The sequence below is a fragment of the Cherax quadricarinatus genome, chromosome 81 (assembly GCF_038502225.1).
Source record: "Cherax quadricarinatus isolate ZL_2023a chromosome 81, ASM3850222v1, whole genome shotgun sequence".
Classification (NCBI taxonomy): Eukaryota; Metazoa; Arthropoda; class Malacostraca; order Decapoda; family Parastacidae; genus Cherax; species Cherax quadricarinatus.
Window position 1 is genome coordinate 15,265,941 of NC_091372.1, and position 23,625 is coordinate 15,289,565.

General features: G+C 39.3%; 1 protein-coding gene across 1 annotated transcript in view; it reads right to left on the reverse strand.

The window, feature by feature from the left end:
* The window catches only part of LOC128699783 (cytochrome b5 reductase 4), a 323,046-nt gene that overhangs the window by 199,309 nt on the left and 100,112 nt on the right, over positions 1-23,625 (reverse strand). Inside the window, exon 6 of the mRNA XM_070102466.1 lies at positions 4,519-4,657. Coding sequence (XP_069958567.1) covers positions 4,519-4,657 — 139 coding nt within the window. The remainder of the gene's footprint in view (positions 1-4,518; positions 4,658-23,625) is intronic.

The following is a 23,625-nucleotide window of genomic DNA, read 5'->3' on the forward strand; positions in this document are numbered from 1 at the left end:
TGTATCGTTCCAGTCACGGTATTGTGCCATTTTTGTTATTTTTGTTCTATAAACCTGGAAAAAACTTTTGGGTTAGTTTTCAAATCCTTAGCAGCTTAACCCTTTCAAGGTCCAAGGCCAAAATCTGAAGTGGTGCCCCAGTGTCCCAAGAAATTTTGAAAAAAAAAAAAAAAAAAAAAAAAAAAAAAAAAAAAAAAAAATCTTACAGAATTAAAGATAATATTTTTGTGAAAGTAATAAAACAATTTTTTTTTTCTGATCAGTACTTACCGAGATACAGCGGCGGGAAGTTGACCCAAAATGACTGGGTGGCGGCAACATCAGTGACTTCCGCAAAATCCCATTTTTTTATTTTATGTTTTTTATACTTTTTTCTTTTCTTTTCTAATTTTTTCCTTTTTCTAATAACATTTGTGGCCTGTGAGACCAATATAATGTATATTGTATAAGTGTACACTCATTGTATTCTACACAATAACTGCACTAATTTGTTTATCATTATATTGCTTACAAAACTTGTTTACAAGTTTATTGTAAACAAAATGATGAAAATATTAGTGTGGTTATTGTGATGAATACAATGGTACCATATGGTACAATGGTGCCATAGGGTGCAATGGTACCATATGGTACAATGGCACCATATGATACAATATGGTACAATGGCACATGATACAATGGTACCATATGGTACAATGGCACCAATTGGTACAATGGTACCATATGATACAATGGTACCATATGGTGCATGGTACCTTATGGTACCATATGGTGCAATGGTACCATATGGTGCAATGGTACCATATGGCACCATATGATGCAATGGTATCATATGGTACAATGGCACCAATTGGTACAATGGCACCATATGATACAATGGTACCATATGGTGCAATGGTACCTTATGGTACCATATGGTGCAATGGTACCTTATGATACCATATGATGCAATGGTACCATATGGTACCATATGATGCAATGGTACCATATGATGCAATGGTACCATATGGTACATTGTACCATACAGTACAATGATACCATATGGTTCATTGTACCATATGGTACTGTTGTATTCAGCACAATAAACACACTAATATTTTCATTATTATTTTGTTTACAATAGTTGTTTACAACAAAAATATGCAAAAATGTTGTATATTAGTAATATTCTATTATATATTTACAAGTGTACAGGAACTTGACATGTTCCTTGAGGTGGATGACAAAGCACTTTGTCTTGGAAACTGCTGAGTCACTAGCTAGCTTGCATCGCCACTCACTCAGTCTTGGCTGGTGTCTCATGCCACCAACACCTATTGACCATATGGTACATGGTATCATATGTTACAGGGTACCATATGGTACATTGTACTATATGGTATAGGGTACCATGCAGTACAGGATAACATATGGTGCAGGGTACCATACGGCACAGGGTATCATACGGCACAGGGTACCATATGGTACAGGGTACCATACAGTACAGGACACCATATGGTACAGATACAGGGATAACTATGGAAATAAGTCACCCTGACTTTTTTGGGTTATCCTAGGATTTTATACATATGCTGCTATGTATGATAATCTATGTAATTGTATTTCTGTACACCTGAATAAACTTACTCAAGTGCATGTGGCATCATAAGTAAGTTTATTTAGTTATACACAAATAAAGTTACATAGAATATCATACTTAGCAGCATATGTTTGGAGAACCTAGGATAACCCAAAAAAGTCAGACAGGCTAATTTCTATTAGGGTCCCTGTACCCTGTAATATATGGTACAATGCACCATATGGTACAATGTACTATATGGTACATTGTACCATATGGTACCACTGTACCATATGGTACCATTGTACCATATGATACCATTGTACCAAATGATACCATTGTATGACATGGCACCATTGTACCATATAGTACAGGGTAAAGGGACCCTAATGGAAATAAATCTGTCTGACTTTTTTGGGTTATCCTAGGTTCTCCAAACATATGCTGCTAAGTATGACATTCTATGTAACTTTATTTGTGTATAACTAAATAAACTTACTTACGATGCCACATGCACTTGAGTAAGTTTATTCAGGTGTACAGAAATATAATTACATAGATTATCATACATAGCAGCATATGTATAAAATCCTAGGATAACCCAAAAAAGTCAGGGTGACTTATTTCCATAGTTATCCCTGTATCTGTACCATATGGTTCAAAACCATAGAATTCGTCTTCAGCTCCACTTCCATCAATCTTAGAACTGTAAGTTGTGAAGAGGAGAGTCAGAATTTGCCCGGAGAGTGAGTGGGGAGTGAGAGCTTCCTTGCCGCCAGGCATGATGAACAAAGCTACTTTGCCAGCATTCCCACAATGCCATGCTGGAGTCCAGATTTTTTCTATGGTGTGCACACTGACCACCCAGACCCATTCTCTCAGATGTAGGCCTACCAGCCTTCTCGCCCTAAATTTGACACCGCTAGAATTTTGGCGTAGATCTACGGTTTGGACCCTGAAAGGGTTAAATTTCATAGTCCTGTTTAGCTTTTCTTATCCTCTTTTTAAAGTCCTTCTTAAGGCCTATAGATTCCTTTCTTTCCATTTTGAGACATTTCTATTCAATCTAATTTCTTTTTATGGAATAAATGTTCTTTGGGCAGCATGTATAGAGTTTAGAAAGCTGTCATGCTGATAGCTCTCTTCATTACCCTAGTTCACAGATGATAGTTGTTCTCTAAGCCCATTGTAGTCTGCCATCCAAAAATCTTGGGCTGTTACTGAGTTATCCCTAGTATCATACTTCCATGCAATTCTAAAGGTAACTGATTTGTGGTCACTTGCACCAAGTTCCTCTGAAATTTCTAATTATTAACAAGGGTTTCTTTATTTGCTAGAACAAAGCCAAGCAGGTTATTTCCCCTTGTAGGTTTTGTAACAAAATGCTTTAAAAACAATCCTGAACTACCTCTAAGAAGTCGTTAGACTCTAAATTCCCAGTCAAGGAATTCCAATCAATCTGATTAAAGTCCCCTAGAATTGCTGTTATCGTGCCTTGTGGCCCTAACAATTTCCTCCCACAGCAGTCTTCCTTGGTCCCTAAATTCTACCCAGACAGACTCTGTATGTGTTATTTCAGAGTTTATGCCCATTTATATGCAACAATTCAAGCGATGTTGACACAGCAGGCATGTCTCGATTTTTCATAATAAACCACGTCTCAGTTATGGCAATACATTAATGTTACCTGCACTTGCACTAATCTTAATTTGTCCATATTATTTCTAGCACTACGACTATTAGTATAATATAAATTTAGAAACCCTCTCTTCTCTTTTTTCTTCCTGCTGATTTCTGTTCCTCTACTATCCCTGTTACTGTCCTTGTCACCTAGTGCCACTGGCTTTCCAATATTCACCAATAACTCTACCTCACTCTGCCTATAACTGGTTTCCCTAAAACTCACACTATCACTACACTGAGAATTCATTGCTTTCCCACAAAAACCCATACCACTAACTATTTCTAGTTTAAAGACCTAACAGCACCCTCCATGTATTGGCCAGGGCCCCCACCCCATACCTAGATAAGTGAACCCCATCCCTGGCATACATGTCATTTCTGCTGTAGAAGAGGTCCCAGTTGTCTCTAAATGTTACTGCATTTTCCTTACAGTGTATGTCCAGCCAGCAATGGAAACCAATTGCATAGGACAACCATTCATTTCTAACTCTTCTCCTGGGCAAAATGCCAAAGAAGAATGGAGTAAAGAGAGGAGTTTGAGGTACTCAGTCTCTCAGCCTGGAACTGATGTGTTCAGTCCATCAATCTTGAAGAAAGTACACACATGGTCAGAGAAGTAGCTTATATGACAGATGGCTTATTGGACTGATGAAGCCACTGTGTGGTGAAATATTTCCTAAATAAAGATTTCCAAATGTTGCATAAGTGTCTCAATCTTCAACTTGTCAGTTCTCAAAACCATTTATCACAAGTGTCAGACTGCAACATCATGGAATCTTGATACAAAGTATTCTTCAACACTTATCCAACCTAGTAGATGGTTCCACTGTGGTTTCACCTTCTGCTTCTACTCACCTGACTACAGTATATCAGCCACATCTCCAACCATATGCTGAGGGACTGATTACCTCAAACTTCTCTCTTTACATCATTCTTCTTTGTACTGAACTGATGAAGCCACTGAGGTGAAACGTTTCCTGAATACAAATTCCCATACATTGCACAAGTGTCTCACTCATCAACTAGATGTCATGAACTCGGCTTATTATGCTCATTTTTCTCAGGTAACCAGACATATTGAACTAAACTCACCTTCAAATAACTAGACATAGTGATCTAAGCTTGACTCATGAAATCGCAATAACACATTTGCAAACAAATCACAAAATGGGTGGGACTTGAACCCCATGGCAAGTGACTTTTAAAACTTAGGACTCTCTTGACATGGTTTCAAACCCCACCCATTCCATTATTTGAACAAAGCTCATTAAGCTTACCTTTTTCCGGTAACCGTACACGAACATGGTACCCAACAGGCACGGGCAGGTATGTATATTCAGGCACCTGGATCACAAACAACCGCGTATCTTGTGTTAATGCTTCTTTTGACTTCAAAGAACACTCTATGTATTCAATCTGTAGAATTCAAACTGTGTATAATATACATGGAAACATAAGACAGGAACATAAGAACATAAGAAAGGAGGAACACTGCAGCAGGCCTGTTGGCCCATACTAGGCAGGTCCTTTACAATCCATCCCACTAACAAAACATTTACCCAACCCAATTTTCAAAACTACCCAAGAAATAAGCTCTGTTAACCCTATCCACCCATATGCAAGTCCCACTCAAATCCAACCCCTCTCACTCATGCATTTATCCAATCTAAATTTGAAACTACATAAGGTTTTAGCCTCAATAACCCAACTAGGTAGACTGTTCCACTCATCAACTACCCTATTTCCAAACCAATACTTTCCTATGTCCTTTCTAAATCTAAACTTGTCTAATTTAAATACATTACTGCGGGTTCTCTCTTGGAGAGATATCCTCAAGACCTTATTAACCCTTTGACTGTTTCCGACGTATAAATACGTCTTACGAGCCAATGTTTCTGACGTATTTATACGCATAAATTCTAGCAGCTTCAAATCAAGCAGGAGAAAGCTGGTAGGCCCACATGTGAGAGAATGGGTCTCCATGGTCAGTGTGCACCATATAAAAAAAATCGGGGAGCCAGTGGTGCATTGTGGGAATGCCATTTCAGTTGTCCTTTTTCAGCATGTCTAGCGGTAAGAAATATGTGATTCCCCAGCAAATCTGGGATTCTTCTCTTCCCAAGTGATGCTCTAACACAGATGGAAGTGTCAGTGAAGATCAATTTCATGATTTGGAGGAGTTTGAGACCAAAAGCAATGGAGGAGGAGGAGGGGGAGGAGGGGAGGAAGAGGAGGAGGAGGAGGAGGGAAGGAAGAGGAGTAGGAGGGAAGGAAGAGGAGGAGGAGGAGGAGGAGGAGGAGGAGGAGGAGGAGGAGGAGGAGGAGGAGGAGGAGGAGGAGGAGGAGGAGGAGGAGGAGGAGGAGAAGAGGAGGAGGAGGAGGAGGAGGAGGAAGAAGAAGATGTAATAATATTGTTCCCTTGAAGCAAGAAAAAAAAAAGTCCACCCCATGACAGTGACAAGATAAGGGGAGATAACATCTGATAAGAGCTGACTTTGATGAGCGTAAAGGAGGGTAATATTACATGACCATCGCCCTCCCTTTGTTTTTGCTGGTACACAAACATTTCTGTCTGTCTATTTGTCTGTCTGTCAAGCTCCCTGTCTGTCCATCTAGCTCTCTGTCTCAGAGAGAGCCACAAGACTGTGTCATCACGTTTACTCACATCTTCAAGCAGAGTATAGCACTTTGTCTGGATTTCTTGGGTTATCCTAGGTAATTTACACTATGTATACTTGTATTTATGTGTACCTGTGAGACAGAGATAGGCAGACAGATAGAAAGAGAGACAGATTGAAAGATATAGAATGAGGGAGAAAGATAATTAGATAGAATGGAGGAGGGGAAGCAGCATCCGACCCCATTGTTTTGACAGGCGGTAGGGGGAGTGACTAATGAGACAATATGTCACTTTGACAGCTGCCGACTTCTGACTCAAAACAATTATAAGCCACACACTCGCACACAAGACAAGGAGGAGAAGGAGGAGAAGGAGGAGGAGAAGGAGAAGGAGGAGGAGAAGGAGGAGGAGAAGGAGGAGGAGAAGGAGAAGGAGAAGGAGAAGGAGGAGGAGGAGGAGGAGTAGAAGGAGGAGAAGGAGGAGGAGGAGGAGGAGGAGGAGAAGGAGGAGTAGAAGGAGAAGGAGGAGTAGAAGAAGGAGGAGTAGAAGGAGAAGGAGGAGGAGAAGGACGAGGAGAAGGAGGAGGAGGAGGAGGAGGAGGAGGAGGAGGAGGAGGAGAAGGAGGAGGAGAAGGAGAAGGAGGAGGAGGAGGAGGAGAAGGAGGAGGAGAAGGAGGAGGAGGAGGAGGAGGAGGAGGAGGAGGAGGAGAAGGAGGAGGAGAAGGAGGAGGAGGAGGAGGATTGTTTGTTTGTTTGTTTTTGTAAACAAGTTTTGTAAACAATATATTGATAATTATGTTTGTGTGCTTATTGTGTTGTATACAACGAGTGTATATATATACATTGCACCTTACTTTGGTCTCATAGGCCACATAAGTTATGTGAAAAAATAAAATAGTGAAAAAAACAAAAAACCTTCAATTACAAGTAAACTAAAGTTTACCGGGTGAGCGGCAGTCGCCGCTGTTGCCATACACGGCTCATTTTCTGCAAACTTCACGGCTCTATATCTCGGTAAGTACCGATGGCAAAAATTTTTTTTTGGACTAAAACACTCAGAAAAATAATCTTAACATTTTCATAAGAAAAAATAATTTTTTTTTTTTTTTTAATATTTGGCGACATAGAATGACAGTTTCAGAGAGGGGCCTGAAACAGTCAAAGGGTTAATATCCCCTTTATTAATACCCATCTTCCACTTATACACTGCCAGTAGGTATACTGCAGTAGGCCTACTGGCCCATACTTGGCAGGCCTTTCTCAAACCTAAACCATTAATAAAAATATCTGCTCAACCCATTTTCAATGCTACCCAAGGAATAAGCTTTGATAACCCAATTAACTCATGTGCAAGTCCCACTCAAATCCAACCTCTCTCTAACTCTCATGTTTATCTGACCTATATTAGAAGTTACCCAAAGTTTTAGCTTCAATGATCTACTAGGTAGACTATTCCATTCATCAACTACTCTACAGTGGAACCTCGGCTTACGAGTTTAATCCGTTACGTGACCTAGCTCATAACTCAATTTGCTCATATATCAAATCAATTTTCCTTATTTAAATTAAATGAAATGCCATTAATCCATTCCAGCAGAATTCTTGCTCTTGGAAGGCAGGGCAAAATGCTTCAACGTGACGCTAATATCAACTCTACAGCTTATTTATCTATCACAATTCATCTAATATTTATTTACTTATTTTATTTATTATTAATTTGGACATTATACATAGATATACATAGAATTACAGTGGTTAAGTGTAACATGCCAAAAGGCCCTTGTATGCAGAGCATTATGGGCAGCTTAAAATTAACTTAAGATTAAGCAATGATATATTCAGTGGTAAAAATTACAGTAAACAAATAACAATTAAGCACAAATGAGTGTATTTCAAAGACAGGCTTTTGACAGAGTACCACATGGAAGACTTCTATACAAATTGAAAGAGCATGTGAGGCTAGCAGACAAGATAATGATAAGAAAGGAATGTCAGAGTGAATGAGGTCATATGGTCATTTGCTGAGTTGCTGTGCATTCAGTAGAATGGAATACATGTTCTGTTAGGTAATGTAATTAAAAACAAAGTTTGATAGGGTCACAGGTTAAACATTTATGAGATACAATTATTCAGTATTTATTTAGTTGAGGGTGAGTAAGTGATTTTTAAGAAGAGACTTGAATTTATAAACAGTGTTTCTTTTATATTCACAGATAATGAATTCCAGATTTTTGGGCCTTTTATGTGCATTGAGTTTTTGCATAGCGTGAGATGGACATGAGGAACATCAAAGAGTGATCTGTGCCTTGTGTTATGGTCATGTGGAACCATTGTGCAAGTTTTTCCAGATACGAGCAGTCACTCCGTTGACTTTCTGCTTCCAGACGTGAGCGAAATTTCCAGATGTGAGCGGGCCTCAAGGGAGGTTCCTTGATGCTCGTGAGGGGCTCTTGCTCTTGATCTAGGGGAGTTCACTTCTCAGCCATTAGCCCCCCTAGCAGTATATTTTTGTATGATTTTTATGGTTGTATTCTCGTTTTTTAGGTCTTATTTGATAGAATGGAAGGTATACTACAGAAATAGAAATGATTTTGATTGGTTTCACAAAGAAAAGTACCTTGAAATTGAACTCAAAGTAACAGAAATGTTCGATTCTCTGGCGCTGTTCAAGGGTAAACAAATGACGTCGCCATCCAATAACTGTCTGACTGGCACTGCTCCTCAACTTTCACATATTGGAAAGCTCTTCAACACACTAGCAAAAGTGGGAGTAGACATCATGAGGTAGCAGCGGCAGACAACATGAAGCAGCAGTGGCAAACAACATGAAGCAGCAGTGGCAGACAACATGAAGCAGCAGTGGCAGACATCATGAGGTAGCAGTGGCAGACAACATGAAGCATCAGTGGCAGACATCATGAGGTAGCAGTGGCATACAACATGAAGCAACAGTGGCAGACATCATGAGGTAGCAGTGGCAGACATCATGAGGTAGCAGTGGCAGACAACAAGAAGCAGCAGTGGCAGACAACATGAAACAGCAGTGGCAGACAACATGAAGCAGCAGTGGCAGACAACATGAAGCAACAGTGGCAGACAACATGAAGCAGCAGTGGCAGACATCATGAAGCAGCAGTGGCAGATAACTTGAAGCAGCAATGGCAGACAACATGAAGAAGCAGTGGCAGACAACATGACACAGCAGTGGCAGACCTTGTTGTACCCTATACTATAAGTGAGTTTCCGAACGCCACCACGAGATGACAGTCCACTCCACTCGCGGTGGAGGGAATTCTCGTATTTTCCTTACATTTCGTGCAGTTATTTTGCAAAATTTCTTGTTTCTACCCATGGGTCCTAAGAAAGCAAGTGCAAAGGACTGTGCTGAGAAGAAAAAGAGGATGATTTCCATGGAATTAAAGCAGGAAATCATAGATAAACAAATTAGGTGGAGGGTTAAGGACTTGGCCAGGCAGTACCAGTGTACCACTTTACGATATGTACAATACTAAAGCAGAACTAGTCAGTGACAGTGTAGCAATTAAGGGTAGCATTAAGAGTGTAGCAATTAAGTGTAGCATTAAGAGTGTAGCAATTAAGTGTAGCATTAAGAGTGTAGCAATTATAAGTCACACTGGCTGACTTTTTTGGATTATCCTAAGTTCTCTACACATGTAGTCAGGAGCAGGAATGGCCGCTGTGGTGGCCCTATAAACCCCAACAACAACAATGGCCGATGTCACCATCACTAGCCACATACGTAATAACGTGTATTTTATTCATTCTAGTGGATATATCATGTTTCTATGTTATTAATATTGTTTATTATGTCATATTAGATGAATTTTGATAGATAAATAAGCCAAAGAGTTGATATTAGGGAAATTATTGAAATATTTTGTCGTGCCTAGAACTCCACTGGAACCAATTAATTCTATTTCAGTTAATTTAAATGAGGAAAACTGACTCTGCAAATGAGTAAATCCAGATGCGAGCAAGGTCACGGAACAGATTAAACTCATAAGTAGAGGTTCCACTGTATAATTAACATAGAAACATGATACATACTCTAGAATGAATATGTCATTATGTGAGTAGCGGTGGCGGTGGCTGCCATTCCCACTCCCGCTCTGATTATATCATCCTATACTCTTATTACAAGAGAAAACGGAGTGTTTGTAAGGCTAACTGCAATGGATCACTAGTTTTATAAGGAAAACACTGAAACAATGTATTTATAAATAAGAAATATTGTATAAAAACATAATGTAAGGAAATAAACTGTTTATTTAAAGTGTACTTACACACTTACCTTGAAGCAGAGATGCTGACGAAGGTTGAGGGTGGGAGACAGGCAGAGCGGCTTATGATGTCAGTGGCTCTATAAACCTCCAACAGCAACATTGGAGGAGTTAGTTTCATTTTGTCCTTTTTTCTATCGCTTAACTTACTTGCTACACTCTTAATGCTACACTTACATGCTTTAATTTCATTGACATCATCCTCTTTTTCTTCTCAGCACTGTCCTCACCAGCATCAAGGAACCTTGACACTGGTGAGGAGCTCTTGATCTAGGAAATTGGATCTGTGCTCCCTAAATTAATAATAATATTATTAATGAGGAGCTTCAGAGCATCACCACTAGCTGGTGCAGCACACTATTTACCTCGCTGTGGAAGCATTTCTCTCATGCTTTGCTTACATTTTTTACAGTCATTTGGCCAAATTTCTTTTTTCTAACCATGGGTCCTAGGAAAGTAAGTGCAAAGGACAGTGCTGAGAAGAAAAAGAGGATGATTTCCACGGAATTAAAGCATGAAATCATAGATAAACAAGCGGTGTGTGCAGGTTGTGGGTTGAGGGGAAATCGGGGGAAGCTCGCTCGTAACTCAGAGCAAAAAATTGACCAGGCGACGGCTCGTATCTTGAAAAACTTGCATGTTGGGACACTTGTAAGCCGAGGTTCCACTGTATTTCCAAACCAATACTGTCCTATATCCTTTCTAAATCCACACTTATCCAATTTGAATCCATTATTTCGAGTTCTTTCTTGAAGGGATATCCTCAGAACCTTATTGACATCTTTATTTATGCCCATCTTCCACTTATACACTTCAATCATGTCCCCCTCATTCTACATCTAACTATGGAGTGTATTTATTAGTTTAATCATAAATTTTCTTCATTAAATTTTATTTAAGCTATTAACCCTTTATCGTGTTTGGCCGAAAAAATTCGGTATTGATTACGTGTTTTTGGCGCGTGTCATACTTCGCGCCCCGCGCGGCCAGCTTCCCGTTCTTTAGTTCCAACCAATCACAAGCCTTCCCTGAGTCTCCTCAGCTAAGTACAGTTCGCTTCTGCCGCCTTCCCATTGGTTGAGAGATCAAAATATAAACACTGGCGGCTTGGCTTCGAACACACACGCATTTTTCCCTCCACCATTACTAATCTACTCTTGGATTATACATTCTACAATGTCGGTAAGTACTGATTGTTGTGTTTAGTGCTTACATGAATAGTTTAGGCATATTTTGATATATACCTAAAGTCCGTGTGAAGCATAATATGAGTGTAGCATGCAGTTGAAAAAAGTGCAAGCATTTTAGTCCGAATTATTTCGGTATTGCCCGAGTTTCCGGGAATGTCCAATTAGAGTCAAATAAATATTTATAAAAAATTTTCAATTGCATATATGAACTCTGTAGTGGTCTGGATTTATACAGGAGGTTTCTATTGTCCTTCCAGTTCCATGAGAGGCTGTTTTATGGGGAGCAGTCGACCAGCAGGTCGAGGTATGTCTGCGTTTCTGAAGACAGTGACTCGGAACCAGAGGTAGACGAACCAGAATTGCTGGATAGTGGTGATGAATACTTGCCACCGCATGCACAGGATGCAGAGATGTCAAGTGATGATGAGGAGGAAGAAAGGAAACAAAGGCCAGCCAAAAAGCAGAAAGTAATGAGGAAAAAGAAAAATTTTAGGATTGAGGAATACCCGGATGAGGAAGAGATCCATGAGAATATTGCTCTTCAAGTTTCATCTCAGTGGACCGTAGATGACATTGAAAATGATCCTTTGCCGGCATATGAACATGAAAAGCCTCTTGCAATTAGGTCTCCATATGAGTATTTTCGTATGTTCGTTACTCCAGCCATGATAGATAACATAGCATATCAAACAAATTTGTATACAAGGCAACAAGACGTAAATAATACTTTTTCAACAGATTCTGAAGAGATCATGAGGTTCATAGGTATTTTGTTGTTCATGGGTATTGCTCCACTACCATCCCTCGAAGACTATTGGAAAGCTGCTTTTAGGAGCCCACAGGTTGCAGATAGCATGGCGTCTAAGAGGTTTAGGTACCTTAGAAGTCATATTCATTTCAATGACAACACAAAAAAGGATAATGACAGATTCTACAAAGTAAGGCCTCTTTACACTGAACTAACTAATGCTTGCTTGAAAATTCCAGCTACACCCAAGCAATCTATTGATGAAGTCATGGTTGGTTTCAAGGGTAAAACTGCTGGAAACCTAAGGCAGTACATCAAAACAAAACCAGATAAGTGGGGTTTCAAACTTTTTTGTCGTGCAAGTCAAGATGGACTCATACATGATATACTCATGTATCAAGGCACAACAACTTTTGACACACATCCCATACAGCTGCCACAGGAAGAATCTAAACTTCCAATAAGTACAAAGATTGTTCTGGTACTAGCACAAACTATGAACAAGACAAACACATCAGCAATCTATGCTGACAATTTCTTTTCAAGTATGCCTTTGGTCAAGCTACTAAGAGATAAGTATAACTGCAGATACACTGGAACAGTACGTGACAATAGATGTGGTAAGCCACATCTGGTGCCTATCAAACAAATGGAAAAAAACAGTGTGGTCAGGGGCAATTTTTGCTTCAACAACAATGATGGTGTCCTTGTTGTACGATGGAAGGACACCAAAGTTGTGACTTTAGTGACAACTGATATTGGGGTCGAGCCCATGAGTCTTGTTGAGAGATATAACAAGGGTACAAAGAGGAAAGAGAAAATATCGTGCCCTGCAGTCATCAAGAACTATAATGCAAACATGGGAGGTATTGACAAAAGCAACATGTTGGTGCGTCTCTACAAAACACCAATGAAATCAAAACGTTGGTACATGCGGCTATTTGCCTATATTATTGATCTTGCTGTTGTGAATGCATGGCTGCTTTATTGCCGTGATTCTCGAGCAATAAAGGAAAAGTGTATGCAACTGAAGTATTTCAGGAATTCTATCTCTGAAATTGCAAGGTCTAAAGGACAAAACCTTAGAGGGAGCAGCCTAAGAACAACTCCAAGACCTTCACCAACTAATTCACCATGTACTTCCAATGGTGTTGGCATAGTGAAACCTGGGAGGGGAACACGTACAGAAATGCCTGATGACAGTGTTAGGAAAGACATTACTCTAATGCACTTCCCAATGGCAGGGCAAAGGCCGTTTACTTGCAAGTATTGCAGCACCTCGAAAAAAACGGTAACATCGTCATTCGTCTGTAGTGTATGCAAAGTAAATCTGTGCATAAAGACTGATAGAAATTGTTTCACAGACTTCCATCTTGCCAATTAGCAATATAGAATCATTGGTCTTCCAAATGAATCTCAGGAATATAGGGATTGAAACTTGCATCACTTTGCAATTTGGCATTGTTGATATTTGCTTCCTTTTTTTATTTTTGTAACAATTAAAAAATGTTTTGATACAAGTTCCATTTATGTTTTTTATATTGTCTGTTTGTATATTAAATTTAAAAAATTGTTTTGGTGTGTTTTATTAACAATTGCAAGTTTGCAACATAAAATTTTTTAATCACTTTGTCGGGGGCGGCCTAATATTTTCGGTCTTCGGAGATTGGCAATTGCTCGAAAACTAACCATCAGAAATCAATTTATATGGGATCAGTGACCTTGTATTGAGTTACTCTATCCACCATAGGGAGTTCAGTTCGAATTTCAAATTTTCGGACCCCTTGCGCGATGAAGGGTTAAAAGTATGACATAATAGTTTTTAGGATATGTTTTAAAATGCAAACACCAAGAGAAGCTGATATGTACGACAAATGTGCAACAGTTGTGTATCTTTTACTGAAATGTTTCACCTGTACAGTAGACTTCTTTGCTGGTAAAATATTTTAATAATAAAGATACCCAACTGGTGCACAAGTGTCTTACTCATCAATACCTCAATATTTTATACCATTTCTTATGTACCAAGAGCAGTGTTTCTCGAACAAACTTGCCAGATGACCCACTGATCTGGGAATTGGATTACTGTGGCACTGTCCTCCATACTGGAGGCATAAGATAAGCCTGGAGTTTACCTGGAGAGGGTTTCAGGGGTCAACGTCCCTGCGGCCCAGTCTGAGACCAGGCCTCATGGTGGATCAGGGTCTGCCTGTGGATGTTCATTTTTATTCACTTTATATGGATGCAATATTTTCACAGCACGCATAACGGAGATAAAACACCTCAATTACTGGGAGCACTTGAAGTTCCTGAACCTGTACTCCCTGGAATGCAGGCGGGAGAGATACATGATTATATACACCTGGAAAATCCTGGAGGGACTAGTACCGAACTTGCACACGATAATCACTCACAATGAAAGCAAAAGACTCGGCAGATGATGCAACATCCCCCCAATGAAAAGCAGGGGTGTTACTAGCACGTAAGAAACAATACAATAAGTGTCAGGGCCCCGAGACTGTTCAACTGCCTCCCAGCATAAATAATGGGGATTACCAATAGATCCCTGGCTGTCTTCGTATGTTGGATTGCGTGCAGCCAGCAGTAACAGCCTGGTTGATCAGGCTCTGATCCACCAGGCCGCCTGGTCACAGAACGGGCCACGGGGGCGTTGACCCCCGGAACTCTCTCCAGGTAAACTCCAGGCAGTTATGACAGTAAAACAATTGCATGAAAATCCTCTCACAGCCTTCATAGGACCATGACATAGATAAGAGTAAGGTGATGAGGGTATCAGACAAGTTAGGTATAGAAAAACTGGATCAGATTGGAGGGAGGGAGTATGGAAGAAGTGAATGTGTTTAGATATTTGGGAGTTGAATTGTCAGTGGATGAGTTCATGAAGGATGAGGTAAACCACAGAACTGATGAAGGAAAAAATGTGGGTGGAGCACTGAGGTATATGTGGAGGCAAAGAAAGATCTGACTTGGACAAAATTGAAGAACACTGAGTCAATCAATGCAGGGGTTTATATTATCCCCTGTAGAGGTTGTGACAAAATATACATAGGTGAAACAGCAAAAAACCTTGAAACACATCTCAATAAACACACTAATGCATGTAAGAATGATAACTTCAACAATGCCTGCGTGCAACTCTCAATAAACACATTAATGCATATAGGAACGATAACTTGAACAATTCCTGCATGCAACACTGGAATTCTGCCAACCACTCGAAATTCAAAGACGCCCATCTAGTGATTAAAGAGCCCAATTTCTATAGGTATACTCAAAAGACTTATCCCCCTATAATTTTTGCACTCTCTTTTGTCCCCTTTGCCTTTATACAAAGGAACTATGCATGCTCTCTGCCAATCCCTAGGTACCTTACCCTCTTCCATACATTTATTAAATAATCGCACCAACCACTCCAAAACTATATCCCCACCTGCTTTTAACATTTCTATCTCTATCCCATCAATCCCGGCTGCCTTACCCCCTTTCATTTTACCTACTGCCTCACGAACTTCCCCCACACTCACAACTGGCTCTTCCTCACTCCTACAAGATGTTATTCCTCCTTGCCCTATACATGAAATCACAGCTTCCCTATCTTCATCAACATTTAACAATTCTTCAAAATATTCCCTCCATCTTCCCAATACCTCTAACTCTCCATTTAATAACTCTCCTCTCCTATTTTTAACTGACAGATCCATTTGTTCTCTAGGCTTCCTTAACTTGTTAATCTCACTCCCAAACTTTTTCTTATTTTCAACAAAATTTGTTGATAACGTTTCACCTACTCTCTCATTTGCTCTCTTTTTACATTGCTTCACCACTCTCTTAACCTCTCTCTTTTTCTCCATATACTCTTCCCTCCTTGCATCACTTCTACTTTGTAAAAACTTCTCATATGCTAACTTTTTCTCCCTACATCTTCTCTTTACATCATCATTCCACCAATCGCTCCTCTTCCCTCCCGCACCCACTTTCCTGTAACCACAAACTTCTGCTGAACACTCTAACACTACATTTTTAAACCTACCCCATACCTCTTCGACCCCATTGCCTATGCTCTCATTAGCCCATCTATCCTCCAATAGCTGTTTATATCTTTCCCTAACTGCCTCTTCTTTTAGTTTATAAACCTTCACCTCTCTCTTCCCTGATGCTTCTATTCTCCTTGTATCCCATCTACCTTTTACTCTCAGTGTAGCTACAACTAAAAAGTGATCTGATATATCTGTGGCCCCTCTATAAACATGTACATCCTGAAGTCTACTCAACAGTCTTTTATCTACCAATACATAATCCAACAAACTACTGTCATTTCGCCCTACATCATATCTTGTATACTTATTTATCCTCTTTTTCTTAAAATATGTATTACCTATAACTAAACCCCTTTCTATACAAAGTTCAATCAAAGGGCTCCCATTATCATTTACACCTGGCACCCCAAACTTACCTACCACACCCTCTCTAAAAGTTTCTCCTACTTTAGCATTCAGGTCCCCTACCACAATTACTCTCTCACTTGGTTCAAAGGTTCCTATACATTCACTTAACATCTCCCAAAATCTCTCTCTCTCCTCTACATTCCTCTCTTCTCCAGGTGCATACACACTTATAATGATCCACTTTTTGCATCCAACCTTTACTTTAATCCACATAATTCTTGAATTTACACATTCATATTATCTTTTCTCCTTCCATAACTGATCCTTCAACATTACTGCTACCCCTTCCTTAGCTCTAACTCTCTCAGATACTCCAGATTTAATCCCATTTATTTCCCCCCACCGAAACTCCCCTACCCCCCTTCAGCTTTGTTTCGCTTAGGGCCAGGACATTCAACTTCTTTTCATTCATAACATCAGCAATCAACTGTTTCTTGTCATCCGCACTACATCCACGCACATTCAAGCATCCCAGTTTTATAATGTTTTTCTTCTTCTCTTTTTTAGTAAATGTCTACAGGAGAAAGGGTTACTAGCCCATCGCTCCAGGCATTTTAGTCAAAAAGACAAAAGAGAGTGCAAAAATTATAGGGGGATAAATTTGTTGAATATACCTGGTAAAGTGTATGGTAGAGTTATTATTGAAAGAATTGAGAGCAAGATGGAGAATAGGATAGCAGATGAACAAGGAAGCTTTAGGAAAGGCAGGGGGTGTGTGGACCAGGTGTTTACAGTGAAACATGTAAGTGAACAGTATTTAGATAAGGCTAAAGAGGTTTTTGTGGCATTTATGGATTTGGAAAAGGCATATGACAGGGTGGATAGGGGGGCAATGTGGCAGATGTTGCAGGTGTATGGTGTAGGAGGTAGGTTATTGAAAGCAGTAAAGAGTTTTTACGAGGATAGTGAGGCTCAAGTTAGAGTATGTAAGAAAGAGGGAGATTATTTCCCAGTAAAAGTAGGCCTTAGACAAGGATGTGTGATGTCACCGTGGTTGTTTAATATATTTATAGATGGGGTTGTAAGAGAAGTAAATGCGAGGGTCTTGGCAAGAGGCGTGGAGTTAAAAGATAAAGAATCACACATAAAGTGGGAGTTGTCACAGTTGCTCTTTGCTGATGACACTGTGCTCTTGGGAGATTCTGAAGAGAAGTTGCAGGAGTTGGTGGATGAATTTGGTAGGGTATGCAAAAGAAGAAAATTAAAAGTGAATACAGGAAAGAGTAAGGTTATGAGGATAACAAAAAGATTAGGTGATGAAAGATTGGATATCAGATCGGAGGGAGAGAGTATGGAGGAGGTGAATGTATTCAGATATTTGGGAGTGGATGTGTCAGTGGATGGGTCTATGAAAGATGAGGTGAATCATAGAATTGATGAGGGGAAAAGGGTGAGCGGTGCACTTAGGAGTCTGTAGAGACAAAGAACTTTGTCCTTGGAGGCAAAGAGGGGAATGTATGAGAGTATAGTTTTACCAACGCTCTTATATGGGTGTGAAGCATGGGTGATGAATGTTGCAACGAGGAGAAGGCTGGAGGCAGTGGAGATGTCATGTCTGAGGGCAATGTGTGGTGTGAATATAATGCAGAGAATTCATAGTGTGGAAGTTAGGAAGAGGTGCGGGATTACCAAAACTGTTGTCCAGAGGGCTGAGGAAGGGTTGTTGAGGTGGTTCGGACATGTAGAGAGAATGGAGCGAAACAGAATGACTTCATGAGTGTATCAGTCTGTAGTGGAAGGAAGGCAGGGTAGGGGTCGGCCTAGGAAAGGTTGGAGGGAGGGTATAAAGGAGGTTTTGTGTGCGAGGGGCTTGGACTTCCAGCAGGCATGCGTGAGCGTGTTTGATAGGAGTGAATGGAGACAAATGGTTTTTAATACTTGACATGCTGTTGGAGTGTGAGCAAAGTAACATTTATGAAGGGATTCAGGGAAACCGGCAGGCCGGACTTGAGTCCTGGAGATGGGAAGTACAGTGCCTGCACTCTGAAGGAGGGGTGTTAATGTTGCAGTTTAAAAACTGTAGTGTAAAGCACCCTTCCGGCAAGACAGTGATGGAGTGAATGATGGTGAAAGTTTTTCTTTTTTCGGGCCACCCTGCCTTGGTGGGAATCAGCCAGTGTGTTAATAAGTAAAAAAAAAATAATTTCTATAGATATAAATGCCTTGAATCATCATTAATTGCTATTTCTAACAGAAATAAAGAATAAAGGCAGCTTCATCTCCGAAGTATTGACAAGAATTCTCCTTAGCCCTTTGGGGGTTTCGGCCGTACTAGTACGGCTTAGGCCCCAGGGTTTTTGACATACTAGTACGCCTAAATTCTAGCACCCTCAAACCTAGTGAGAGAAAGTTGGTAGGCCTACATATGAAAGAATGGGTCTATGTGGTCAGTGTGGCAGTATAAAGAAAATCCTGCAGCACACAGTGCGTAATGTGAAAAAAAAACTTTGACTGTTTTTGGATTAAAACAGTGACTTTGCACTGTATTTTCGTATGGTATTTATTGTTGTATTCTAGCTTTCTTGGTCTTATTTCATAGAATATTTTTATAAAATATTACAGAAATTGAGATGATTTTGGCTGGTTTTACAATGAAAAGTACCTTGAAATTGAGCTCAAAATAGCAGAAATGTTTGATTTTTATCAAAGTTTAAAAGTAAACAAATCATGCCAAGCATCCAATACACATCAACTGGTGAGTCTAATATTCTTTCACAAGTGTGCTGATATTATTTATACCATTTCTACACTAATGCAGTAGTCTGCATAATAGTAAATCTTCTATTTTTTGTAAGAATAAAAATTCAAAGTGGAAAGCCAAAGAAATATAAGAGAGGCCTGGGTATGTGACTAACGAACAGAGAACTTGTTATTTTAGTGCCAGGAATGTCTTTCTTGTTTATTCTGGACCCTATTCGGAAACTGGCATCTTTTGAAATTTGTGTGAAATTGGAAAAATTGCTAAATTCTGACCACTTTATTGGATAGTTGAAATCGGTAAATAGGCGGTTTCTTGTACTGATTCGATAGAAAAAATGGAGTTCTAGCAAAATACTTACAATTTTTGTTGAATAGTACAATGGAATTGGCCGAAATTAGGGCTCAAAGTGGGCAAAATCGCCAATGCATAAACATCGCCGAGACTGCTAACTTCGCAAGAGCATAATTCCGTAAGTTTTCCATCAAATTTCATACTTTTGGTGTCATTATGATCGGGAAAAGATTCTCTATCTTTTCATAAGAAAAAATAAATTTTTTGGGGGAAATTTTGGCGACCCTGAGAACAAGTCTCTGAGAGGGCCTGGCGACCTACAAAGGGTTAAACCAATAAACCCCGCCATCACATAGCTACAGGTCCGCCATCACAAAACCGGCAATCAGTTATTCGGTTCCTTCAGTTATTCGGCACTAATTTCGGCTAGCATAATTTCAAATTTCCAGGGTCGCCACACCAACCTGCTGCTACTGTTTGGTGGCGCTACTTGCTGCATAAGTCATTCTAATTTCTTTTTCTCCATTTATTATTATAACCTGCTTACTTTTAGCCCTAGCCATGGTTCCAATGAATAAAAGAAATGCTTTTCGTTGTGTAAAACACCTACACAGTACATTATCCATTAAAGATAAGGTGGCTTTGAAGCCACTGTCGGTTGCCATGAGCTCAGTCTTGTGATGCAGGAGAATATGTTTTATTATTATGCTAATATCAACAATACAGCTTATTGCCTATCACAGTTGATCTAATATGACATAATAAACAATATAAATAACATAAAACGTGTTAAATACTCCAGAATGAATAATATTTGGCATAATACCGAGCAGTTCGACGGAGGTATGAAGAGGACATGGGATACAAAAACCATTCTCCTATCCCTGTCTTGGTGGCTTATATTAGAGAAAATGGAGTATAACACAGGGCCACCTGTGATATACACTTGTACTGCACCATAAACCTGAAACAAAAAAGCTATTTTCTCTATATAGATTACCACACATATCTGCATATGTGTAGAGAACCTAGGATAACCCAAAAAAGTCAGACAACGTGGCTTATTTCTAGTGGTATAAACCTTGGTAATAAATACCGACAAGTTGGTTTAGAAAGACACGTAAGCAAACACTATAACATATTTATTAGAAAATGTTTCGGTCCTGGGACCTTGATCACTGAAGTGATCAAGGTCCCAGGACCGAAACGTTTTCTAATAAATATGTTATAGTGTTTGCTTACGTGTCTTTCTAAACCAACTTATTTCTAGTACCTGGCTTGGGTTAGCCATATGATTTTTGGTAAATACACCTACCATCCGACTTATGACCGAGTTCGGTTCCGAGAAACCGGTCGTAAGTCGAAATGGTCATAAGTCAAACTTTACTATTGAATATCAACAAAACATTTTTGTAATGACTTTATTTTATTGTTTTATTTTGGTATTTCATGTTTTACTTTACTTTTTATGTTGTTAATACTGTATTTTATACTGTAAGGTTTAGGATAAACACTGTGAACAACACAAATAGTTGTTTATTTCCCAGAAATTTGGCATAAAAAACACGGTCGTAAGTCGAGTGGTCGTAAGTCGAGCAGGTCGTAAGTCGGATGGTAGGTGTATTCAATTCTTGGCTAGGGTAGAAACATTATGCATTTCTTTACACCTGTTGTCTATGTTCACCCATCAGTAAATGGGTACCTGGGTGTTAGCTGACTGGTGTGGGTGTTATCCTGGGACACTGACCTAATTTGCTTGAAATACACTGCATAACAAGTGGCTTTCTATATAGTAGTATGTCACTGATGTCAGCTAGGCCCGTATACAATGTACATGTACAGTGGACCCTTGCCTAACGAACGCATCACATAACGTTAAATTCGCCTAACGATACATTTTAGCGCTAACTTTTGCCTCGGCTAATGCTAAAAAACTCTCCTAACGATATTCGTTCTCGGGTACCAATTAATATCGTTAGGTGAGGGGTCCACTGTACTTGTAGTATATAAAGATATTACAGTATTATTATTATTGTTGTTGTTGCTGTTGTTATTTTCTCAATTGTTTGTTGGGTTATCTTATTGAAACTTGGGCAATGTATGATGGAAAGATACTCCTTAATGTACACCAAAAATGAAAGAAATCAGACCAAAAATAGCAGAGTTCATTTCTCAGGCATTAGCGGCTGCTTAGCGGTATATTTTTGTATGGTTTTTATGGTTATATTCTCGCTTTTTGGTCTCATTTGATAGAATGGAAGATATATTACAGAAATATAGATATGATTTTGATTGCTTTCATGATGAAAAGTACCTTGAAATTGAGCTCACAGTAGCAGAAAAGTTCTATTCTTTACGATGCTTGAGTAAACAAATGACGTCACCGTCTAATACGTGTCCACTTTATTTATTTATTTATTTATTTATTTAAAAATTTGTGCACACATACAGAGGTACAAAAAATACAGAAAAGAGCAGTATGCCAAAGCCACTTATACTATGCATAGCATTACGGGCTGGCTTAAAATTAACTTAAGATGAACTAAGCAATGATGACATCGGTGATAAAACTTTAATGTAAACAGATTACTATAAAGCACAAGTGAGTATTACAAAGACAGGTCATATGGTTGTATGCATTGTTGTACATTCAGTAGAATGGAGTATTCTGTTAGGTAGTGTATTTAAAAAATAATAAAGTTAGATTGGGTTTTAGGTTTAACATTTATGTGATATAATTGTGAGAAACATTTAAGATATACAATTTATAAGGTTCAGTTATTCAGTATTTATTTGGTTTTGGGTGAGTAAGTGATCTTTGAGAAGAGACTTGAATTTATAAACAGGTAGTGTTTCTTTTATATTTACAGGTAATGAGTTCCAGATTTTAGGGCCTTTTATGTGCATTGAGTTTTTGCATAGTGTGAGATGGACACGAGGAACATCAAAGAGTGATCTGTGCCTTGTGTTATGGTCATGTGTTCTGTTGAGGTTGGCAAGGAGATGTTTGAGGGGAGGGTTAATATCAGAGTTAAGTGTTCTATGTATGTAATAGGTGCAGTAATAAGTATGAATGTTTTGTATGGTGAATAGGTTTAGTGTATTGAATATTGGTGGAGTGTGCTGCCTATAGTGAGAATTTGTTATCATTCTAACTGCAGCCTTTTGTTGGGTAATTAGTGGTCTGAGATGGTTACTTGTTGTTGAGCCCCATGCACAAATTCCATAGGTGAGATAGGGGTAAATAAGAGAGTGATATAGGGCCAGGAGGGCTGACTGTGGAGCATAGTACCGTATCTTCGATAGTATGCCTACAGTCTTGGAAATTTTCTTAGAAATTTGTTGTATATGTGTATGAAATTTGAGTCTATTATCAAGGTGGATTCCTAAGAATTTTCCCTCTGTTAGCTTTGTGATAGGTGATCCGTTTATCATTATGTTAAGAGGGACATCTGTAGCTCTGTTACCAAACTGAATGAAGTAGGTTTTGTCAATGTTTAGTGTAAGTTTGTTAGTCCTCATCCAGGTAGATATTTTCTGTAATTCTGTATTTACAGTATTGGCTAGCGTGACTGGGCTCGGGTGGGAGAAGACGTATGTAGTGTCATCTGCAAATAGTGTGGGTTTGAGTAATTGCGAAGCATTTGGTAGGTCATTTATGTATAGGAGAAAGAGAAGAGGGCCAAGGACACTTCCCTGTGGGACACCAACTGTAATTGGTTGTGCAGAAGAGTTTGCCCCATTTGCATACACATATTGGCTTCTGTTGCTGAGGTATGACTTGAGGTAGTTGAGGGAGTGCCCTCTTATACCATAGTGTGACAATTTTACGTGGAGCAAGTCATGGTTAACTGTATCAAAAGCTTTACGTAAGTCAATGAAGATCCCCAGTGGGACTTCTTTTTTCTCTATTGCAGTGTATATATGTTCTAGCATGTGTATAATAGCATCATTAGTATTTTTATTTGGCCTGAATCCAAATTGGCAGGGGTTGAGTATGTTTTGGGAGATAAGGTAGGAGTAGATTCGTTTATGAATTAATTTTTCGAAGATTTTTGAGAGAGGGTG